This window comes from Carassius gibelio, chromosome A13 (genome assembly GCF_023724105.1).
Source record: "Carassius gibelio isolate Cgi1373 ecotype wild population from Czech Republic chromosome A13, carGib1.2-hapl.c, whole genome shotgun sequence".
NCBI lineage: Eukaryota > Metazoa > Chordata > Actinopteri > Cypriniformes > Cyprinidae > Carassius > Carassius gibelio.
In genome coordinates this window covers 18,510,939-18,528,601 of record NC_068383.1, presented here as the reverse complement: position 1 = coordinate 18,528,601, position 17,663 = coordinate 18,510,939, and the positions used below count along the sequence as shown (strand labels likewise).

Below are 17,663 nucleotides of genomic sequence, written 5' to 3'. Positions count from 1 at the left end.
GTGACGGATAGGCTTGTTAGGATTTCTGCATCAATAATAATGTCTCACAATGAATAACCTTTATTTAATAATTTTTACAGCCGGTGCTTTTAATTTTTATATTAAAAGGCATGAACGACAGTGAAGGATTTGTAAAAGTTTTGCGCAGCAACGTTGTATATTTTTGTGTTGCCTGTCTCTTTAAGAGGTTAGATAGGCTAGTCCTCCTCCAGCGGAACTGTCTATGGTCTGTCCCACATCGGAGTGTAACTACTGACACAGACTACAGTCGCTGAACTGAGGCGTAAGTATTATTAGTTTTATCTGTTTCCAACCCTTGTGCATTAATGCAGATAATAATGTTTATATGTAGTCTTATATTGTCAACTGGCATTGCAATGACAACCTAACTCTCTGGCTAGTCAAACAAGCTAGCTATCAGGTGTTAACCTAATGTACTTTAGCCTCCTCTCTGCCATCTCCATGCTGACTCAGCCTTGCTTGAGTATCCTTTTATTAACTTTGTTTAATTAGCATTAAATTAGTCGATTTTGCATCGGGTTATCGAATACATCGGCAAGCAATAAGTTATAACTTACCCATTATTTTTTAATACACTTCCAGGTCAAATGTAACACAGAGTTTGGTAACGCTTTTGTTTCTGGAGTTCAGTGAAGTAACGAGTGACAGTGTCTAGGATAAACAGAGTTTATTGGCAGTCATGTCAACCTAAATATAATTTTAACCTGTGTCTATATAAAAATGTCTTTTGCAGTTTACACTTTTTGGTTTTCCCCTTTTCGTTAGGTAAATTACAGCTTTTCTAATCAGGAAACCATCAAATATGCATTCTGGGAAGAGAATATGTGTATAATAAATTTAATAAAAATTAGGATTTAATTGCAGCTAACATGCATAAAAAAACAGACACTTTGAATGCAATGTAATTCTTTCAATGCTTTTTTGGGTTCAATGTGAGGAGATTATTACAACATAGAAGAATATTACAACATATAATGTTTTGTGTAACCTGCCATACTTTCACTGCAGTGTCATCATCTGCTCTGGAGGGAGGCCATGGGCATGTGGTCACTTGGTCTTGGTGCTGTGGGGGCCGCCATTGCTGGCTTAATGCTTGCAAACACTGACTTCTTGCTGACTGAACCGGCACCTGCCACTCTAGAGTATCTAGGGAATGCTGACCTGAAAACCTTCAACAGTGGTAAGGAATGAAGTGAAATACAGAGGATGTGATCTTATGGATTTTTGAATTTTTTTTTACCAGTCGCTATCATGTTTAAGCAAAACGGTGAAGGAATCACTGTATTCATTGAATATTTTTTAATCTGCATCCATTCAGATAAGAGGACTTTAAAAGCGAAAACTCTCTGGGAGAAATCTGGTGCAGTGATCATGGCTGTCCGGCGACCTGGATGATTTTTGTGCAGAGAGGTATAGTGATCATGTCTATAATAAAGTTCAGTCAGATGCTCTAATTCACTGCCCAGACAGAATTTGAGAAAATTCTGTGATAAAGGAATAGTTTACCTCGAAATTAGTTTTTGCATTTTCAGTCCATCCAAGATGTAGATGAGTTTGCTTCGGAGCAGATTTATAGAAATGTAGCAATACATCACTTGCTCATCGATGGATCTTTTTCAGTGAATGGGTGCCATCAGAATTAGAGTCCATCCAGCTGGTAAAAAAATTACAATAATCCACAAGACTCTTATCCATCAGTTAATGTCCTGTGAGGTGAAAAGCTGTGTGTTTGTAAGAAAAAACCCCCCAAAAAACAAGATGCTTCAACTTTTATCAAGGAATATGCTTCTTCCGGTAAAAACAGTCCATCCATGATTGTCCTCTCACATCAAAATCAACCAACATATTTGTTGGCAAACAGTCTTGGATCCTTTTCTGCTTGTAAGTGGTGCTTGATCTGTGCATATTTCTCTCCTGATTCAGATGAGACGCGTATGTTAGCCAAGTGTGACATTAAAAACCTGTCATTGATGGATTATTTATTTTTTTTTTTTTACAAACATAAAGCTTTTTACTTTACAAGATGCTAATTGATTCACTGGAGACATTTGTGGATTATTGTAATGTTTTTATCAGCTGTTTGGACTCTCACTCTGACGGCACCCATTCACTGCAGAGGATCCACTGGAGAGTAAGAACTATATGATACATTTCTCCAGATATGTTCCAATGAAGAAACAAGCTCATGTACCTCTTGGGCAGCCCGAGGATGAGTACATTTTCAGCAAACTCTGATTTTCGGGTGAAGTATTCCTTAAAAATAAGCCAGGAATACTACACTACTATTAGTAGCAAAAAGCATAAACACAGTAGTCTAAATGATGAATACATGAACATCTACAGGAGGCCTCTGAGCTGTCCTTTCTGAAGCCCCAGCTGGATGAGCTCGGGGTCCCTCTGTATGCTGTTGTGAAGGAGAATGTAGGAACAGAGATTCAGGACTTCAGGCCACACTTCGCAGGGGAGATCTTCCTGGATGAAAAGGTTAGTATGCATTAAAGGGATAGTTTGCCCAAAAGGAAAATGCTGTCATCATTTACACATTCTTGTGTCATTCAAAAACCATAAGACTTTTGTTCATCCTCAAAACACAAATGAAGATGTTTTCAGTGAAACCTAGGAGTTTTCTGTGCCTCCACCTCTGTAAGTCCACGAAAACCAAAACGTTGACATTTCAAAAAATTAATAAAGAAAATAATAAAAGTAGCCCAAATGAATTGAGTGGTTTAATCTAAGTCTTCTGAAGGACACTACACACATGCATAGAGCAGCACATCAAATATGGCAAACAGAAGCTCAGTCGAGCCTGCGTGATGTGTATTACCAAATAGAGCATACCATTCATTATTCTGTCTGTTTGTGCACAGCAAGCTTTTTATGGGCCACAACAGAGGAAGATGGGTGGGCTTGGTTTCATTCGCTTGGGAGTATGGCAAAACTTTATAAGGGCTTGGAGGTCAGGTTACCAGGGCAACGTGAACGGAGAAGGTTTCATCCTGGGAGGAGTGTTTGTCATCGGATCAGGTGAACAGGTAATCATTTAGATATCTCATGGCACCCAAGAGAGTGCTTTTGTAGTGCATTTCAGAGCTTCAGCCACGTGATTGTCCTCACACATCCTGTTCTTTGTTGTTTTCAGGGGGTTCTTCTAGAGCATAGAGAAAAGGAGTTTGGAGATAAAGTCAGCATAGAGTCTGTTTTGGAAGCTGCTAAGAAAATTTTGGTAGAAAATTAGATGTTGTCTAAATTTGTCAGGTGCAAATTTAGTCACAATCCACCTCACACATATCTCTTGCTAATGCTGTGAATAGAGAGAAAAGCTCAGGTTAAGCTGAATTGTTAGTACTGACTGGTACATTTTAATTCTGGTATGTACAAATAAGTCTAATGTAGTGTAATTAAGTGATATTGTTTTTGCACTTAAGAAATGGTTTTATGATGTTGTTTTGCACCTTACTGCATTCCTTTGGCTGCCTGCTGCCACACTGGTGTTTTTTTTATGTTGTATGTGTATTAATGAAAGTCTGTCTCCAAACTCCATGTTGAAAGAGCAGATTTGATGCAAACACATGCTTCTAAACCTGCTGGTGTCTGGTCAGTGAGCAGCTAAAGGTTCTGCTAGGGGTGGACAATGAAAAATAAACATGTCATCTCCAAAAATCCAGTTTGTCTTCATTTGACATTCTTTTGAGTATTGTTTATCCACATGAGAAATTCCATGTATTGTAGTTATATACACTGTATTTCTCCACAACACAACTTGCTACTGAGCCATTCAGCGGTAATCTCGTAGTATATTTGCACATGCAACAAAGAGCTTTTCTCTTTTCACCTACTATTACGTTTGCATTTTAAAGGCAGAGGACTTTGAAACGGCCCTAATAATAGCATTTTGCTTTAATTAGAAATCTGTGTTCCATCTGGGGAAGCCAAGCCATCCAGTTCAGAAAATGTCTGATTAAAGGAATTTTCATCCAAAAATAAAAATGTACTCTCCTTCAATAAATTGTTCACCAATGGATCCTCTGCAGTGAATGGGTGCCTTCAGAATGAGAATTGAAGCAGCTGATAAAAGCATCATGATAGTCCAGTCCATCAATTAACATCTTGTGAAATGAAAACCTATGTTTGTAAGAAATTCATCAAGGCGTTTTAACTTTAAATGTACTGGTTCTGGCCAAAATGAGTCAATAATCCATAGTTTTTAATCTGGTGGAAGTCCATCCCTTGTTCTCCTCACGTCAAAACCCACTGACATGTTTAAAACTCTATGCTTGTAAATGCTGCTTAATCTGTGCATATTTCTCTCCTGATTCAGAAAAGGATTGTATGTCAGCTGGAAAAAATCTTTTGAAATTAAAAATGTCAATTAATTTGTTATAAAACGCAGCTTCTATCTTCACAAGACAAACTGATGGATTAGAGTCGTGTGGAGTACTTGTGTTTTTATCAGCTGCTTCAATTCTCATTCTGACGGCACCCATTTACTGCAAAGGATGCATTAGTGAGCAAGATATAATTCTAAATTTGTTCCAAAAAATAAATAAAACTCATCCACACCTTGGATGACCTGAGGGTAAGTAGATTTTAAGCAAATGTTACTATGCTTTCAAATGGACTTTCTTAGGTCAAATTTTTTCTTGGTTTTTCTAAGTATGATGTTCTTCTATAGCAAATGCTAACAAACAAAATATAGTCTCAGACATAGTTTAATATCTTTATTACACTGTACCAGATCAAATACACAAGGATTTAACAAAACAATATAAAATGCTGGAAAAATAAAACAAGCACCAATAATAACCATAATAATTGTGCTGAAGTGGGTCTTCCTGGTGCAACATTTACATGCAAGTTACATCACACCTTTTACTGCACTTTCCACACTATAGAAGACTTATCAAGATGTGCTCTAAGCATCAAGCATATATGCAGTCATTCTTCATTTTCTTTGGCGTGGTCTGATTTTTGTAAATTGCCAAATGCATTTGGTGTGACAAAATGTTTTATTTAATCTATTACTATCTATATATGATTAATTGATGGACAACAATCATTTTATAATTATAAAGAAAATTATATATGACCATTCATTATCATAATATTGTTAATTTTAACATTGTGGGTACATCCAATAAACATTGTCAGTGGTCTAGTGCAATTTACAATCATAAAATATCTGCAAGATCTTGAAACGCCACCTTTGCTAAATAATTTGTTGTATTGCTGATATTACAGACAGTAAGCTGGGTCAGTGTGGTTTGAGGATGCTATGGCAGTACCGACAGTATAATGTCTGTCGATTTAAGTTTGTAATTCTGTGTTTATTATGTTGAGCATCACTATAAAGCATTGTGACACTGGTGAGCATTACACAACCAACTGAACTTTGTGTGCTGGTGCATTGTGCATTTTCAAAGGAAGAACGAGTCTTGACACTAGTCTGTGATACTTTTTGTAACAGGACATTCCCGGAAGAAATCAGACAGTTCTGTATAAATCACAATCAAATAGTCATATCCGTATAACATATCCAACACTTCTATATCAAATCTAGACATTTTTTTGTACTATCATCATAGTAACAGGGAATTTGTGCATTAAATAAAGCAAGCATCAATCACTGACTGCTTTCAACTGGGCTTCCTTTTTCAACGATATGCTTACATAACAATGTGCTTAGGTATTAGGCTAAATGATTTGCCTTCAATGGAGAAAACAACAGATCTCTACTGCCTCTTAGAGGACATGATGTGAATAACGACAGTGTTGTTGAAGTCTGATGGCAAAAACACTGTAAAGGTTTGTTAACTTAATCCACAAAAACAACAGGAACCAAACAACAAAAAATACATACCATAACAGTAGCACAATACGTCAGGGAAAACAAGTTTGATCTTATGTGCTCAGGTTTCAGGACCAGAGGCTAGTGAACTTATAATCGTTATATCATATACTACAGATACTACGACTGACATCATCTCATATATATATATATAAAAACACATAATAGATTACCCCATGACAAGCATTTTTCATCTATCAAACATGAGCAAACTCTGATCTTATAATTTGCTCTTGCAGCCTGACATATGTTGTGCTTCTTTCTTTTAGCCCAGACACATTCTGTCCTATTTGGGGAAATTATTCATACAATCACAAATGGTAATAAGTATTAAATATTTCAATAAATATTATTTTGACCATTCAGTACACGAACTACAATCCACACAACCAAATATCTCGGAGACATTTGTGACTAATTCAAACCACACCTCTATGAGGCTTAAACAGAAATAATGAAGTGTGACCTACAGGAAGTGATAACCATGAAATCCCAATAATTAGCATTTTGATGCGCTCATGAAGGAGTGTTTGCACATCTTAGGGTTTCTTTTGTAATACATACAGGTGAATGCACACTGCATTCACTGCATAAGTGCACTTAATGGGCACATAGTGGAGTGGAGAAAGGTGGAAATACTCCTTCTAGCAGAATAAAGTTTAAAAAACCTAATTTCTGTAACTGTCTTTAGTAATAACGCACATGGTAGTGTGAAGTTAGTCAGACATTTGAGCCACAAACCTGTAAATTAATATACTGGGAAATAAGTCTATGCGTGTGCAGTCAACACTAGATGGAGGCGTAAAGCAATGCAGCAGTTAACGTTCAAGCATCTTAAACTAAATCCAGCAGCAAGTTCTGACCTTCACTGTACATATAATCATTTTGGATAGTACGATAACATGGGTATAACTGACAAAAAATATATAACTCAGAACAGCAAAACAACAATAAATATGTTCTACTCTTCAAGTTGTGCCCACTAACCTCCAGTGCAGTGGAGGGCATCAACCTAGACCTGATTACAGACCCTTGTTAAAATAAACACTGGTGATGTGAGGATTGTTTTGTCGTATCCTCTCTTGAAGCTCCGGCTCCAGGCTGCTCACCTTCATAGAACTTCACAAAGACAAAAACAAAACAGAACAACAACAACCTAAATCAGCATGGCAAACCATGGCAAAAGCGTTTCTAAATTAGGAGCACTCACCTCTTCTGTGGGAACAGAGCACAGCACAGTGGAGTGGCAAACACCAGACTGTGAAGATGGAGAAGGGATTCAGTCATTGTTTTGAACAACGATTGCATTGTATAGCAAATAAACACTGCCTTAAAACCTCACCAGAGTCCAACAAGTCCAACTTGTACAGGGGCATTGAGCACCGGGAACCGCTGAGAAATAAACAGAAATTTTACAAAGCAGTTTAAAACACATCCATCACATCACACAGATTCAGAAAGGAGTCTGTCATTGGGATTCCTTACCTTCATGAAGGCCTTCTTTTCTAAGGCATTCATGATGACTGGAGGAATAGCTGTTTGAGGAAAATTCACAACATTCTCTAAAATTCATTTTGACTACTTTATTTGGCTATGAATAAAAGATTTAGTGGTTGAATACTTTTTAGGAAAATATAAAGGAACTCAAATATTTAGATGAAAAACATCTAGAAAAGCTTACCCATGGCTGGCACTGCCATGCCGATACGAGACACCACCACCTGTACGATGGCTTGCTGAGCAGCTTTACTTGATTCTCCGAGACGGTTTCCCTCAGCATCAGTAACAGGAATACCACACTTCAGCTCTCTGTAGAAGAATTGAGAAAAGAGAAAATTAATTCAATGGATGATTCAACACCAACATATGCTCATTTTAGTCATTCAAATGTTGAAGACCAGTTTTCTCACTTACCTTTGTCTCATGAAGGGTATGTTGATACAGTTTGCAGCTGCCACTGCAGCAAATGGAACAAAACGCCCCATAATAGCTGGCAAGCTCTGAGAAAACATTCATTAAAACAATTAAATTAAAACAATAGTGAGTAGTAAACTGATATCTTAATGGTAAAATGTTTTGTTTGCTTAAAGTCACTCTGTAATTAACAATAAATATTGAGTAGTTTGGTGAAAGGACAGACCTTGGTCAGGGCCTTCAGTCCAAGGGCTGTTATTACAGCTCCAGTGGTAGCACTAACATAAGCTGCTCCAAGCTGACTGCAAAGGTTAAAATAAAATACATATGTCTTATTACTGAGCAGATCAATACCATTAATATTTCTAATGGAGCTCATAATTACTGATATTACAGAATGCACAACTCTCCTTTTTCAAGACTTGGGTTTAGAAATAGCTATGATGTCGAAGTAGTGTATTCATCCCTAAAGCATGTGTCATTTTGAAGAAAAATACAAGCCTCACTGCATAACCTGTATACAGACAATTAGGTGCTAGATGATAAACTGTCAATAAATAAATGATCAGAATGGAAACATACATAAATGAGCATGCCGTCAGAATATGCCTGTATTCAGAATGTGTAGTGATCATGAAACACTGACATCTCTGCTCCATGAAACAGAGTCCAACATTTGTATCATCATGGCAATTTGGCTCATGCATCTGCTTTCAGGAAACTAAACTGTGTAATATACCAACATAGTGTGGGCAAAACACACCACACCATTAAGAAATGATGACCTCCATACAGAAACATGCATCCAGATTGTTTCTAGTAGTGATCTTAGCCTTCATACTTCACTGTGATTGGCGCATCTCCGCTGCGGTTAGTGTAGTTGACGATGGCGTTGAAGGACTGGTTTACCCACTGCCAAAACACCACTGCTGGGGTTGTCCTGGTTAAAATGAGAGAGACTTAAATTCAATAATAATAAAAAAGAATCTGACTATTTCAGACTATTTCTAATTAAAAACCGTTTCATGAACTAAGCTGTAGTCATAAGAATCTCCCAAACAAGGCTGTCATTTGAGTTACATGTTGGTCTTGCTCAAAATTACTCATTTGCAGATGACTCACTGATTCAAGTAAAAAATAAAATAAAAAAAATAATATATATTAAAAATTATATATATATATATATATATATATATATATATATATATATATATATATATTTTTTTTTTTTTTTTTTTTTTTTTTACAATCTTAGTCATAATGTTCTTTTACTCTGTCAATGTTCTGAGAGAGCACAAAATAAACCTCCTAACCCTGAATCAAACTTCTAAACTAAGCGATTCAATAGAAGTGCTGTCTTTTCCATGACTCATTTAGGAAATATTCATAGAACTGAGAGGGGATATTTATCCCAAGCCATGGAAAGATTTACTCCGTTTCCTTTTCTGGCTTTAATAGAAGACATTTTCAGGTCTATATATACGTCCTGGCCATATGGTGTCCAGAACAATGAGTGATCCAGTTTGGCAGTGTGCTTACCTGTAAAAGGTAAGCATGCAACCCGTAATGGTCATGTTCATGGGCACTTGTGCAGACATGCGTCCAATTAGCAGCATTTTCTCTCCTGTGTCTGGGTGGAAAGCAGAGTCATAAATGTATTTGGCCCTCCATAGTTGATCTTCTGTTAGCCCAGGCTTCGTGATTCCCAACCTGTAAAGGAGGGCACAGCAGTACAGTAACTCATCAAAACCATTATAGACTGATCCTATGATAAACTGACAACAGCATGGAGAGCTGAAATAGTATTTAAAGGTGAAGTTAAGGATGGGCGGTATTTTGAATTGTGTATGCACACCAAACAGATGGAGTAAAATAGAATAAGAGCTCATTAATTGTGTCATATGTACAATTTTAAAGTGTATTTTATAATAGCATATAGCAGTAATTGGGTCATTGAAAATGAAATGCAATTAATCTATATTCTTGTGTTTAGTTACTTACATTTTTCTGCCTTAAAAAGCTTTATTTATTATTAGATTGTAATGTTACTATCAATGTTAGAATGTAATGTGATTTTAGACCCTTTTTTGCACAGACAGATAGCATAGCCTACTTCCACCTTCTTTGCCTTTAATATAATATGAAAGTAATAATAATAATATAATAATATAAACATTGTTTTATTGGACATACACACACACACACACACACACACATATATATATAAATATATATGTGTGTGTGTGTGTGTGTGTGTGTATACCAAGTTTTTGGCCATATCACCCAGCCCTAGGTGAAGGGTATAATTTTGGGATTTTAAAATAGTTTTCCTATCCCAGCTTAATTTGGACAGACATAAGTAAGCCAGTAGGTTGATTCCTCTGAAAAAGCTCTGTGGCACTATCAAAACATTGCTATTTTTGTTTGAGTGTCTCAACCAGCAAACACTGACCAATGGCATTTGGGGTGGGACTGGTATCTGTTTGGCTGACCAATGGGAGATGGGGGTGTGTTTGAAAACAGCCATTAATAAGACTTCACAGGGTGTCAGAGGTGGTAAAATCAAACACACACACACACACACACACACACACACACACACACACACACACACACACACACACACACACACACACACACACACACACACACACAGTCTGTTTAACTGTCCTTGTGGGTACTTTAGAAAGGAAAACAATATCCATGCCACAGTGTTTAAAGACAAAGTGTTCAAAGTCAGTTTAGAAAGGAAAATAAACATTCTACATTTCACACTCTAAAACCTTTTCCAGCAATGCTGTGATTGGTATGGCTAGTGGTTTCTTCATTATATTAAAGTACAGTATTCCACCCCTTAAGTTTACAGATACAGCATTAAAAACAGTCCAGAGGGATCACAGACCTGTAGTTCTCCACAGTAACTCTGGCATCCTCTAAAACCTCACTGGACAGCAGCACGGTTCTGGGGTCCGTCACCATGAAGAAGTGCTGAGCTCGGCCCATAAACGTGCCCTGGTCCCATCGTGGTTCTTTAATGTTGATATTCAGAGGCAAATCTCCAGACATCCTATTTGATTTCTGTGGGGATCATAAATACGTCTGGGTTATAGCGAGACTGAAAAACATAAGATGGTTTAGTAGCGGTTTAAACCCGATTTGTGGAAACAAAGGTAATTGGTAGACTTAAAAACCAATGATCATCTCTCAGATCATCTCTTGTCATGAAGAATGTTAAATCTGTCATGAAGAATGTTAAACTGCATCTATGCCAACATTGCTGAGGGTGGCATAATAGTTTAAATGGTTTTAAAGGTGAAAGTAAAACTAAGAAACTTAACGAAAGGGATCGTTAAAAGTAACCGTTGTTAAACCATATTTACTAATAAACATGACGGACCCCCTTTCTTTATGTTCATGCTTATTAATTTGTTAACTGCAATGCACGCCTGTAAACAATAATGCCTGACAGATGAACATGTGAGATTAGCATTGCATATAAAAAGAGGAAGGACTAGCCGGGGCTGTTGGGTTTGCAATATTTGTTTACTGCGGACAGTATGTAACGTAACTGAACTGTTTGTTAACCAACGAAAATTGTATTGTTTATCTAACGTTACCATGGAAAGCGAGCGACAATAAACCGTAATTTTACTGCTATAGCTAAAGCTAACTTCTCTGCTGGTGCGATGTAAACTAACAAGGACATGCAAAATACCAACATTTTTCATTTAATTTCAATTGACCGAAGCTGTCACTTTGTTAAACGGAGTTGTTTGTGCTATTTTCACATATAAAGTATACTATTTAATTACAAGCAAAATCAAATCTCCTTCAACTGGGTAAAATACCCTGTAGCTTCAACTTAATCTCGCGTACATGAACACAACAACAATATAAAAACAAACAAACGTGCATTTGTGTTTTAAGAGTCATTCAGTAAAATATCTGACACAGACCTTGCTAAAACACCACAGGTAACGTTAGCGTGCAGGTACTCCTTGAAGCAGATGACCTCAGTGATGACTGCCTTCCTCTGTTTGATGACAGGATTGAACGTACTTCCGGTCGTGCCTTCAAAATCAGCGTGTAGAGGGCTGAAATGATGAACGGGCACTTTTTGTGCGAAAAGGCGGTGTTTAGAATACACAGATCCACAGTTGGCTCGTGAGACTGGGCGTGGACGAAAGCGGCGCTGTGATTGGTGGCTGTTCTGAGGGCGTGGCTTGGATGAGAGCTGCATTATGATTGGCTGTTTGATTCGTGATTTTCACACTGACCTCCCCGAGTTGCTCTAATGGGGGGGTTTTAGCTTTTAGAAAAGGTATTAAATGTGTTCAAAGTCGATATCAGCCATTTTGCGAAACTTCAGCCAGTTATCCACTGATTTAGCTACTGTACTTGCTCCAAAATCCCGCCTAAAAACGTTTCTGATTGGGTAAACAAGGGCGGGCAGCTCTGCTAACTCTCTTTTTAAATATATTTACAAAATATATGATTATCACAGACAGGTGCAATATGTGAAAAAAACCTAGTTCAGTTGTATCAAATATTTACCTATAGTATCAAAATAAACGCTTTTAGCACTTTTGACCTTTAAGATGAGCAAAATTAAATATATAGCTGCAATCTGGGATGATATAGACAATTGTTGGTTTTATTTGCATTTGTAATAAAGGAGTAGCCTATTAATATCGTGAAAAAACTACTAAAGCTGAAATTTACATGCACAATAGATACAGTAAAGGTTGTTAATTATATATTTTGAGTGGCGAATTCAGTTTATAATTTTAGTACACTTAAAAAACAAATTCACAGAAAAGAAACGTCGTTGAATGACCACTGAATGGCAGTAAAGTGTCACGAAGGGGATCCACTGCATGAACATTCACCATTTGATCAAAATAAATTCTCACTCACTTCTAATTGCAATCATTTATTCTGGATAGACATTTAAGCCCAAATGAGAAACGAAACATGCTGCATCTTGTTGTAGGCTACACTGTAAAAAAAAATCCCGTAAAAAAACGGTAAAATTCCGGCAGCTGGGGTGCCGGAAAATTACCGTTAAATAACGTGCACATTAAGTAACAGTAATTTTCCGTAATTCAAAAATACAGTTTTTTGCTGTAATTTTACATATTTTCTGTATTTTCTTCAGCTTTTAATGTTTGATAAGATGTTTTACATAAATATTGTGGAAAGTTAATAAGAAAAAAACCATTAAATTATCATAAAGTTTGAACACTGCTTTAATTCAAATAATCAGCCGTAAGTGCAAAAATGTGTTTTAATAATTTATTGACCAATCTGCAAGAATATACAAATAGTTTGTTCAGGACTGCAATTTACTAATATTCTTTGTACAAAACTGCAACAATATACCAGTATAGAGATTATAGCTAAACTGCAACAATATTCCAATAAAAAAATAAGCCCAAAAGTTTAAATTAGATCACAACTGCAACCACATACAATTCAGTTTTTTTTCATAACTGCAACAGTATATAATATATATATATATATATATATATATTTAATAACTGCAACAACACACAAAAGAATTGTTCAAAACTGCAACAATATAGCAAATTGGTAAACAAATAAAAAATAAGAATTAATTTGTCCTTAAAACTGAACCACCTGTGAACAGATTAATTCATCTTGACAACAGATGATGCATTAAAAAAAAAAAAAATCAACCATGAAAGCAAATAATCAGCAAGTATTTTAAGTCTTTGACACTGTCAAGAATTTCTGCTAGGCAATGTAGGAAGATCTGACACTCCAAGTTTTACTCCATCCTTTCAAAGTCCGCAATCTTGTTAATCAGTGAAAGAACCTTTGGACTGACTGCTGATTTCTTTCTCGATGTGGTCTTCTCCACTTTCGATCCCTTCTCGGGGTTCATCTTAAAAAGGAATCTGTTGAGTAAAAAAAACATATTTAGTAATAAAACATGGACTGTACCATATGCTGTGAATATATTTAAAATAAAAGCAGAACAATAAGAACTTGTAAAGGGCATGCTTGTGGTGGATGTTGTGAAGAAGTATGTGAGAGGTAGTTGTGTGTGAGGCAGACTAAGAAGGTTGTGACAATGTAAGAGAGTGTGTTGTGTGAGGATGAGAGTGTGAGGATGCATGTAGGGCTGCACAATTAACCACATGCAGTTGTCAGATGCATTTGCAGATGAATCGCATTAGATTATGAACAGGATACTGCATAGCTTGTCAGTGAACTACAGCTCTGTTTATTAAATGTTGCTTAATTTGAAAACAGGTGATGGATATTTACTACTAATCACAGGACCGACTTTAATGACGAGACACGCCTGAAAAACGCATGTGATTAATTATGCAGCCCTAGAAGGTTGTGTGGGGATGCGTGTGAGAGTATGTTAGTGTGTGTGAGAGTGTGTGTGACTGTCTATGTGAGAATGTTTGGATGTTTGTATAAGGAAGTGTGTGTGAGAGGATGCGTGTGTGAGAGTGTGTGAGTGTAAGGATGCATTTGTAAGAATATGTGAAAGTGTATAACTGTGTGTGAAGATGCGTGTGAGAGTGTGTGTGTGTGAGAGAGAGAATGTGTGTGAGGTTGCATGTGTAACTGTCTATGTTAGAGTGTGTGGATGTTTGTATTAGAATGTGTGTGAGAGTGTGTGTGAGGATGCGTGTGTGAGAGTGTGTGAGTGTAAGGATGCATTTGTTAGAGTATGTGAAACTGTGTAACTGTGTGTGTGATGATGCGTGTGAGAGTGTGTGTATGAGTGAGGAAACGTTTCTGAGAGTGTGTGTATCTGAGAGTATGTAAGTGTGAGGATGCATTTGAGAGAGTGAGTGTGTGTGTGTGTGTGTGTGTGTGTGAGGATGCATGTGTGCAAATGTGGACGTGAGTGTGCGAGTGTGAAGATGCATTTGTGAGTGTGTGTATGTGAGAGTGTGTCAGTTTGAGGATGTGTGTGTGACCGTGTGTATATGTGAGAGTGTGAGGATGCATATGTGACATTGAGTGTGTGTGTGAGAATGCATGTGAGAGAATGTGTATGTGAGTGTGAGGATGTGTGTGTGTGACTGCGTGTATGTGAGTGTCTGTGTGTGTGAGTAGGCATGTGTGACTGTGTGTGGGTGCGTGTGTGACTGTGTGTGAGAGTGTGTGTGTTAGAGTGAGTGTATGTAAGGATGCGTAATTCAGTGTGTGTTGAAAAAGTGTGAGTGTGTGTGAGAACACACGTGTGAGTGTGATATGTGTGAGAGTGAGTGTATGAGTGTGTGTTTTTACCTTTGCACAATCTCTTGCGTTTCTCCTTGGTTTCCTGGGTATGAAATGTTCAAGCAGTTGTATGAAGCAAACATCAGAGCGTTGCAGAAGATGGTGATGTGGTCGTTAACTATGACTGGGTGAACAGAAAACATAAAGTTCATAAACCATAAACACCACAACTATTACAAGTGTAATATGTGAACATCTTTGCATTTTGCAACTCACCCTTTCATGTTGACCATGGTTTTAGCACTCACTGAACTTATCTGTAAGGAGAAAAAAAGCATGTAAATGTGAAATTTTAAGGAAATCTACAAAAATACAAAGAAATATATTGATAAATGTTTTATATCTATGGTTCTGAACCTTATCTGCGCCACCTGTTCATCCCTATCAGTGAGTCTATCAATAATCCCTATAAGCTATAACAGTCTTTAATTATAGAAGGGTGATTAAAACAGAAGTTGTGAAACTTTTTTCCCTAGGCGTAGATTACAAGATTACAAGGTTATATGAATTCTCAGATGACACACTGCAGACATTGTTTTTTCATTCACAATTTTAACTGGTCAATGGTTTCACCAGCTTTTTGAAACACTTTTAATATTTTAAATATTTGCTTAACCGATAGACAGATATAAAGGGTAACCAACAGAAATAATTTATTAAAAAGTGATTAAATACTGACTGTAACGATATTTCAGACCCTCAATAAGACTATATCTGGAAGTAAAAGAGTAAAACATGCAGACAAATTAAAGTAGTTAAGTGAATTTCATTATACAAGCGTAATAACCAGTGCTTGAAGAGGGAGAAATGCAGACGAACATAACGTTTCAAATCGCGCGTCACTTTAAGCGCTGGTCCTAATGAGTCTGTTTCTAAATTCAGAATTTTCATCCAATCTCGCCTCGAAAAATATGATTTTTTTTTTTTTTTTTGCTTTTAGACGACGCCTACTATTATGTATATCAAAACTGATTAAAAACACTGCATTATGCGTCGAAGTTCGGTAAAGTTGGCAACATCTACATATTCGAACTTAACATTAACTGAGCTAACTGTTAAATTTATGAGTTCTTAAACCACAAATGATAATAATATTTAATAACAGTATCGTAGACAACCAGCTAACGACTTTCCTTAAAGTAAGCCTGTTTTTCCCTCAGGGACAAAATAACATTAGAAGTTAACGTTACCCACACTTAACGACTAACGGCACTGGTCAGCGCCGAAGTTTGAAATACTGGTTTAACGATTCAAAAAGGTAAACATTCTAAATTTTAGAACTCATATATAGTAGAAATAGCATTTAGTAATGACCAAAATGAGAAAACATGAACTTTACCTGCTTATTTTCGCCTCAGATTGAAGATTGACCGTGAAACTGAAGGTCGAGTTATTCCTTCTGCGCGCGCAGCAGCTCCACTGCGTGCTTGGAGGAGAATGTGTCCTTGCGCTAGGGCGGGAATTCCTTCAGTTCGAATATTACATTTTTTATTTTTTTTAATTTTAATATCAGCATATTATTATATTATTATATCAAATTATGAAACGGTACTATGAGAATAAATCCGTAATAAAACACCAAACTGAGCAGAACTATTTTGACAAGCGGAAGAAGATGTGGTCAGTTGACAGTACTTTGGAAATACGATTCTTTCGAGAAGGATTTTTCAACAAACCTGTTCAAAAAAGGATTAACCTGCTCTTTTATGCAAACACGCAATGTAGGCTACATATACAACATATTATATCAATAGTAATAATAATAATAATAATAATAATGAACGTTAACTTTTGTACAGTTGTTATTTATATTTTTAATCTATTAAAAAATATGGCATTATATTATTAATGCCACACACACACGTACACACACACACACATACTGCACATACTACATATAAATATAGCGCATTATGTGAAATAAATCTTCAAAAATATTTTTGGGACGTTATGCACATTGACATGTTTTTCATGTGATTTTACATAAGATATGTAAATTTACAGTCTCTTTCTGTAATTTTACAATTTTAAACTGTATTTCAAAATTACGTGGAAAAAACTGTAAAATAAAACAGTAAAATTCCGTAAAATTACAGTTTTTTTTTACAGTGTAATGCGCTTTATTTAGTGTTTGATGGCGTCGGACGCTTACTGCAGACCAACGTGAGACTTGTTCCACAAGACCACTGTTCATATAATACTCTTATGATATGAGTGACGATTGTCAACCACTGGAGTAAATAAGTTTGTGCAGTTTCCTTCTGAGCTGCTCCACATAATCCAATCATATGCATTGAGAGGCAGGCTTAAAAGGAGGCTAATATTGCCTTTGCCTCAGGTGAAGGCAGGCGCCACAACATGGAGACAGGTAAAGGCATTTTACTTCATAAGATTTAGTTTTTCTTGCATTTATGCATAACATTAACAGCAGCCTAAGTGGGATAAATAAGTAATGTGAATAAGCTTTTATTCAAGATGAATAAAAAAAAAATGCTGGTTATGCAAGTGATTTCAAACTAAATTGTTAATTGCATCTGTGCCTTAAGGATCTCACAGAGGATGATATTTGTATAGTTTTAAGATCTTTTCGCCCTGATTAATTTAAACTGGGATA

General features: G+C 36.5%; 2 protein-coding genes and 1 long non-coding RNA gene across 3 annotated transcripts; 1 reads left to right on the top strand and 2 right to left on the bottom strand.

Moving 5' to 3' along the window:
• Positions 1-185: 185 nt before the first annotated feature.
• On the top strand, positions 186-3,685 carry LOC128026395 (peroxiredoxin-like 2A). The gene is made up of 6 exons (XM_052613483.1): positions 186-283; positions 1,030-1,201; positions 1,340-1,431; positions 2,365-2,505; positions 2,889-3,053; positions 3,161-3,685. The coding sequence occupies exons 2-6, from the start codon at positions 1,057-1,059 to the stop codon at positions 3,254-3,256; spliced, it is 639 nt and encodes a 212-aa protein (XP_052469443.1). The 5' UTR covers positions 186-283; positions 1,030-1,056; the 3' UTR covers positions 3,257-3,685.
• Positions 3,686-4,724: 1,039 nt separating this feature from the next.
• LOC128026394 (sideroflexin-1-like) lies at positions 4,725-11,898 on the bottom strand. Its single transcript, XM_052613482.1, has 11 exons — positions 11,737-11,898; positions 10,683-10,858; positions 9,320-9,490; positions 8,622-8,720; positions 8,007-8,082; positions 7,781-7,866; positions 7,548-7,675; positions 7,352-7,401; positions 7,209-7,258; positions 7,077-7,124; positions 4,725-6,985 (listed from the first exon to the last, which is right to left on the bottom strand). Exons 2-11 carry the CDS (start codon positions 10,844-10,846, stop codon positions 6,889-6,891), a joined length of 969 nt encoding a protein of 322 aa, XP_052469442.1. The 5' UTR covers positions 10,847-10,858; positions 11,737-11,898; the 3' UTR covers positions 4,725-6,888.
• Positions 11,899-13,061: 1,163 nt separating this feature from the next.
• LOC128026393 (uncharacterized) lies at positions 13,062-17,137 on the bottom strand. The gene is made up of 4 exons (XR_008186417.1): positions 16,389-17,137; positions 15,266-15,306; positions 15,059-15,173; positions 13,062-13,701 (listed from the first exon to the last, which is right to left on the bottom strand). It is a non-coding gene; the product is annotated as an uncharacterized LOC128026393 (long non-coding RNA).
• Between the last annotated feature and the right edge of the window lie 526 nt (positions 17,138-17,663).

Bases quoted from the DNA above. Each gene is read 5' to 3' on its own strand.
- LOC128026394 (XM_052613482.1), bottom strand. From the start codon at position 10,846: ATGTCTGGAGATTTGCCTCTGAATATCAACATTAAAGAACCACGATGG. The intron at 8,721-9,319 runs GTAAGCACACTG...CATTTTAACCAG, and splicing joins TGCATGCTTACCTTTTACAG to GACAACCCCAGCAGTGGTGT. The intron at 8,083-8,621 runs GTATGAAGGCTA...TAACCTTTGCAG, and splicing joins GATGCGCCAATCACAGTGAA to TCAGCTTGGAGCAGCTTATG.